Source organism: Bombyx mori, chromosome 25, assembly GCF_030269925.1.
Source record: "Bombyx mori chromosome 25, ASM3026992v2".
NCBI lineage: Eukaryota > Metazoa > Arthropoda > Insecta > Lepidoptera > Bombycidae > Bombyx > Bombyx mori.
In genome coordinates, this window is record NC_085131.1 from 7,273,518 (window position 1) to 7,280,045 (window position 6,528).

At 39.4% G+C, this 6,528-nt stretch overlaps 1 protein-coding gene across 1 annotated transcript; it reads right to left on the reverse strand.

Annotated features, from left to right (window-relative positions):
- Positions 1–159: 159 nt before the first annotated feature.
- On the reverse strand, positions 160–5,108 carry LOC733002 (transcription initiation factor IIA gamma chain). The gene is given in 4 exon segments (NM_001046998.1): positions 160–309; positions 4,192–4,298; positions 4,741–4,868; positions 4,940–5,108. Coding segments are annotated over 4 exon segments (327 nt in total). The 5' UTR covers positions 5,012–5,108; the 3' UTR covers positions 160–289.
- Positions 5,109–6,528: the final 1,420 nt, after the last annotated feature.

The following is a 6,528-nucleotide window of genomic DNA, read 5'->3' on the forward strand; positions in this document are numbered from 1 at the left end:
TTAATTATTAATATTAAAAGAAAAACAGTTAAAAATTGAATAATCAGGTAAATAATTAATCAAATTATATATTACGCGCTTCCCCACAGAGGTATTAAATTGAATTTAGGGGATGTGGTTATAAATTTGTTTATATGTGTAGTAAATAAAAGTCTGAAATAAATACCACTTACATTTATTTAGTAATTAGATCCCAAATACAATGACAAAAAATTACAACAATATCAATGAAATTCAGAGCTTTTCAGTTCGTAGTTTAATTAAGCCTAGCAAATTAATTTCATATAGGTTATCTGCGGTCGTCAACATCTGCAACAAACCAAATTAGACAATGAATAACAAATCGGGATCTCTAAAATAATATAGTACCTAAATAACACTACAACTTTTTTGACGTGACAAAGTCTTATAATTCGATGGAGCCGGCTGCACGCACGAAAAAACATGACTCATGCGGCGTTACCTCGCTCTGAGGCGCTCCATGCGCTCCATTTAAGGCTTAAAATCCAAGCGAGAGCGCGCAACGAGCGACAAAGAGGCACAAGCGGCCTCCGCGTTCGGCAGCGTTCGACATCTGTCTCTCTCCTACTTGAGTGAGCGATGCATCCGCGTGGACAGCTGCTATACAATAACACATTTACATGTTTTCGTCCAGTATGAAGTGTCAATTGTTTATAGCAACGATAATGGCGGCGTAAAGGTAATGATACTTTCGATATTAAATATATTATGTTCAGTGATATATTTGTCGAATATTTGTGCTTTCATCATTAAAATAAATAGCATCCGTCCGCTCGTGCAGCGATTGTAGGTTATGCTATAATTGACAAAACTATAACAATAAGTTAACAGAACTATTTCACGATGAGTAAAAAACCATTCCATCAGTATTTTCTTATGACGTTGTCACGTTCAACTATCGTCAGTAAACCGACTTTAGAGATAAGCAATTTTTTTTCCTTTAAAAAGCTTATGTACATTGCCCGTTATTATGCACTGGGGACTGGGGTATTAAATCTGTAGCACTTTTCTGTAATGAGATTCATGTGTTTGTTTGGTTCACTAGACCCTTTGTATTTTATAAGGCCAGCATGTTGCTGCGGAATTTGCCATTCTGTATATGGCTATTAAGGATGTGCCGCATAATTTTACTTGAATAGTGTTGTCAGATTCTGGAGCCTTATACAACAGTACAGTTCCTTACAATACTCTTTCCAGCGCTCTACTACCTTTCCAAGATCATTGATCGGATTCCCCTTTCCGCCGCCCAATAGTGTGGTTTAAAATGGCGAGTTATTCTGCGGATCTTGTAAAAGAAAAAATCCTTTTTCTTTTTTTTTTTCCTTTGTAGGCAGACGAGCATACGGCCCACCTGATGATGAGTGGTTACCGTCGCCCACGGACTTCAGCAATGCCAAGGGCAGAGCCAAGCCGCTGCCTACCGCTCTTGAAAGAGCTTGGTATTTTTGGGAATGCCTCTCCACAGTTATTTTCTATAAAGAGGTTTTTGTCCTTCCCACACTCTGTTGTTATCAATTTGAGCAGTTACAAGTTTTGTTGTTGTGCCTCCGTCCTATTTTGGATCTTCAGTTCTTTCCTCTTGGTTATCCCATGTCTGGTCAGATATAAACTATTTTCTCATAGCAGTTTTTTTGTCTAAGATATGAATGACTCTGATTCAACTGTGAGAACAACAGATATGATGGGATCATCTCAAACAATTCTGTAAAACATTTCCCATGGCACATCAGTTCAAAATACAGAGGGCACCAAAGCGTTTACGATTAATGACAATCTAAATTGCGCCATTTTATGTCAAATAGGTGTAGACGGTGGTACATTAGAGCCAAAGTCCACAGAGAGGCAGTACTACACTCAAAGCTGGGCCTCTGCAATGTAGTGCTTAACTTTTTGCTCACACTTGAAATACTGCATTGAGCTGTTGAAGATTCAACCTTTTATAAACAAATTTATTTTCCTTTTTTTTTTTTCGTTCCGGGGCCGAAACTTGTACGAGTTCCACGCGCCTATGGGGCGCGCGGGGTATATGGGGTTGGGCCGCGACTGCGAACCACGAACCCAAGGATGTTTTTAGGGCCCTACCGCACTAAACGGCTCCCCTGCACTCTTACACCCAACGTCCGGTCTCCGTTCGGGGGGTTTCCGCGGTCCATCCATGATTTTATGGATCCCACGTGGCCATGACGGGGAGGAGACTGCCTCCTCACAGGGGCCGGGGCTGGACGAATGCCCTCTTCCAAGCTCCGACTCGGCGACGGCAACACGGCATCGAGAGGGAAGAAGAGCTTTCCCTCTCCCGTTCTGCCTTGCAAAGGTCGAACATCGCCTACCAGGACTCGTCGCTGCCGAGCATCGTAGGCACGACGATCGGAAGCGACAAGTCCGGTATTTTTGTAACGAGGACGTGGCGCTGCTCCGCGAAATCGGAACAGTACTCGAACGTGTGCTCCGCCGTGTCCTCGTTACATCCACTGCAGTGGCGGCACATCCGCGTCGGCTCCCTCCGGGCGGCGAGATGCAGGTAGAGACCGAAACAGCCGCGTCCCGTATGCACCTGCGTCGCTCGGAAGGTGAGACGTCCTCCGTCGCGATCCACCTAGTCCGAAAGGACCGGGCGGATCGCCTCGACGGCCAGTCGCCCGTAGACGGGTCCGCTAGGCGGCGAGGTCACACCTCGAGCATGGCGCACTGAGACTGAAGCTTCCGCGCTCGAACTTCCGCCGTGCTGGGACGCGGCTATCCCCCTGGAGCGAAGATCGCATCGCCACACATCGCAGCGAGCGCCTCTGCTTCCATGTCCTAAGGAGGCGTCCCGACGCGCACGCACGCCGCCTCGAACGAGACGGTACGGTACTCGTGAACCGCCCTGACCGCAATCGCGCGCAGCGGACGCCATAACGCCACGACGTTCTCACGGGTCACGGCGTGGCACCACACTGGAGCCCCGTAGAGTGCCATCGACCACTCCATATTCCATATGACTCAAGTTGAACACCACTCAAGACATTGACCCCAACAATCCCAACACTCTTGAACAATTGGAGTATAACTCCTGGTTATAAAAGGAACAATAAAAAAATATGTAGTGATCAAAACCAAATCAAGGACCTCATAGTTTTCTATTTAAAGTTAGGATGTTTTTTAATTAGGTAGAAGTGACTGTCAACTTGTAGGTGCTGTCAACTCAATCTTAAGAGTACTGTTGTAGTGACTTTGAGGTCAAGCCTGAAATTTGGGCAGTAGGCACAATGAACTTTGAGCAGATATCAATAGTGAACGAGTCAGTTAGGACAAGTAATTTTATTTGTAATTATAAGACACCAGAAGGAAGTTAGTGGTTTTTTTTTTTAATTAAGCGATGAGTGAATTAATTGCTCCTTAAATTAGAATCCATAATTGTTCCACGTTTATCACTATTAGTTAATTTAAAAAAAAAATATTTTGCTATAAAACCTAAAATATCCATATCCATCCATATTAAAAAAAAACATAATTTGGCAATATTTATAATAATCAATACAAAAAATATATTTGCATGTAAATTGTTGCACTATGACGTCATCAGTGGTCATTGAATCCACTTTACACAATTTAATTAAAAATTAAGTAATAGTGATAAACGTGGAGCAATTGCGTATTCTAATAGAGCATTTAAAGAGCAATTAATTGGCATATAGCTTAATTAAAAAAAAAATATATATACGCTAACTTCCTTCTGGACTATAAGACTGCAGTTTTTTAACAAACACAAAATTGTAATTTCAGATGGATTATTTTCCATTAATCAACACTTCTGATTTTTTCTGTAGATAGATGTTGATAAGGATATCATTCATAGGAATGAAAGATCTAAGATGTTTTGTTAAAGTTCAAGTTCCATCCACACTATTTATAATGCAACAATACCCTAAATATCAATCAATTGTGCAGCTAGTTTTTCTTCACTTTGCTAACAGCATAGAGCTCTACTGTGCAAGTGCAGAAACTCAGAACAATAGCTTACCATTGCTCAATGTATAGACAAACAGATTCATCACATAGATCTGTTTTTCTGTCTTCTGAGCACTTATGGTTCTATTGAACAGCCTAATAATTTTCCCTCCTATTTAAATATTATATCAAAAAACCCTAATTTCATTTGCTTTAATTACATTTTGATAACATACTCACTTTTACCATCACATGCTACTATTTTAACTTTTTCCACCTTGGCCAATTCTTGTACTTCTCGAAATTCAACATCATTCAACATAAAAGTCCATACATTATCACAAAACCTGCAATAATTAGTAAGAGAATGAATAAAATAATTACCACCCAATTAAAATTGAACCTCGTTTTTTTTTTAAATCTAATAATGACATCCAATACCAAATTGTACTCTTCATAAGATTAAGATCCATGTTAATGTGATATAAATTTGACATAAACTTGTTTCATTTGGTTTCTTTTTTTTAATGCCATAAATATTCTGATCATAAATGCAATCTTGCACTTATTTGGTTGCACAATCTAATATTAATCTAAATATTAAGGAATTTAACTGGTTATATTTAGATTAAATCTAACTACCCTATAACCGGTTGAATATTATGATCCAAATAACTAACAATTTGAGTTGTGACTTTTAAAACTGTAAAATTTATGAAAAGAAGTCATCTATTGAAAATGCTTTTAAATATTAAGATAGTTAGGTACGGTAAAAAAATTTAAACTTACCTGTATGTGTTCAGTTTTCCTGCTTTAAAGGTTAGCCTAGACTTTACTCTATTGGACAGAGCTTGATTTATAGATTTGTCGAATTGCAGCAAAACTTTTACTGCTAGTGCTGGTGTTATTTGTCCATACTGAAAATTAAATATAATTATGGAAACTCATTAGATCACAAACTTACAAGTGGTCACACAAATGATCTCACTTGGATCAGCTCGTCTAGGCTTTCTTGAAGTGTATTACCAATAGTGGTATTTCTGTATAATTGATATGACATCACTGTTTAAATTACACTGCAGTTAAATAAAAAATAAAAGTATTTCGTATGTTTTAATACACGAAAAAGTAACAAATTAATGGAATTAATAAATAATCACTGTTATCAATCAAAGAAGCCATAGATTTTTTTTTGTACAGTTTTTCCTTGTTAGGAAAGGCAAGGGGATCTAAGCCCATACAGCCTTGTCTGCTCTATATATTCTCTGAAATAAAGAAGCTATAGATTTTTTTTTAAGAGATTTTATGACCTGGGCACTAAGACCTTTAAGTCATGTCTTATTTTAATTTATGTTCTTATTTTTATGAAAAATGATAATATGGCGTGAAATGAAATGAAACGAAGACAATTAATTATTATTTGTGACATTAATCAATGGGAGGAAATTAAATGAAATGAGATGATATGGAATGAAATATAATCTTAGTAAAATGGTGGTCATTTACTAAGATTTTTTCAGTGGAATTTTTGGAGGATCCCGAGAAGTTGCGTCCAGCGGCTTTGTTTCATTTTCCCACATTTGTGCACTTTCACAGATATTAAATAGTTAATAAACCACCGTTATTACACATTTAAACCTGAAGAAACACTAAATAGACAAAATAAAACAAATCACAAAACTTTACTCCTCGCCTTCCCGCCAAAAAGTCCTCGTACGGCATAGATAATACATAGTATATGTAGAGTATAAACATGACTAGACAGAATGACCTACAGACTAACTGCTGATATAAACACGAAGATACAAATTTAAATTCTCAAACCATGCTTGTTAAATACAATTTCCAAAATATTTGTTAATCATAGAGCATTTGTATAAATTTTAACTTAAACCAATATCTGAATGTCAATTAAAAAAAACAATTGTGGGAAAATTGTAGAATTTCAATGTTAGCAGCCGAATCACTTTTTTCTTTGCAAATGTAAGGACATCACCTCTCTAACCCACTTCATTGACTCAAGGAAGTCCTCCCCCCGGCTTCCATGGCCGAGTCTGGAGTTAGGCCTTGGGTACAGATTATCGAGATCCGCACGAGTAGGGATAATTTCCGACCCAACGGAATACTGAGAGACTTGCCTTGCTGAGAACGAAGAGGTGTCGCGTAGTATCGCTCCATCGTGTTGCTGAACGAGGGTGGAAGGTAGTTGAACCGAGTCGTTACCGCCCGCATCGTCTAGTATCTGACCCGGACTGGGCCTGATCGGTCTACTGAACAGCACGGCTTCAGAGAGGGCCATTCTATCTTCGATGCGAACATACGAGTACCGCTTATGTACCTTCTTAGGCGAAACGAATGGCCTGGCGCGGAGTGGCTCTTACTGTATCCTTGGACATTGCCAACGTATTCAACACACTGCCCTGGTCGATAGTTGTGGGGGAATTCCAGTATTACGGCTTACACGCGTATTTCCGCTGGCTAAATGAGTCCTCTCTAGATAGCAGGTCGGTAATTTCCACTAGTGACGGTGGTGTGACTGGCCGCTTTCCGGCCGAGCGTGGTGTTCCACAGGGGTCG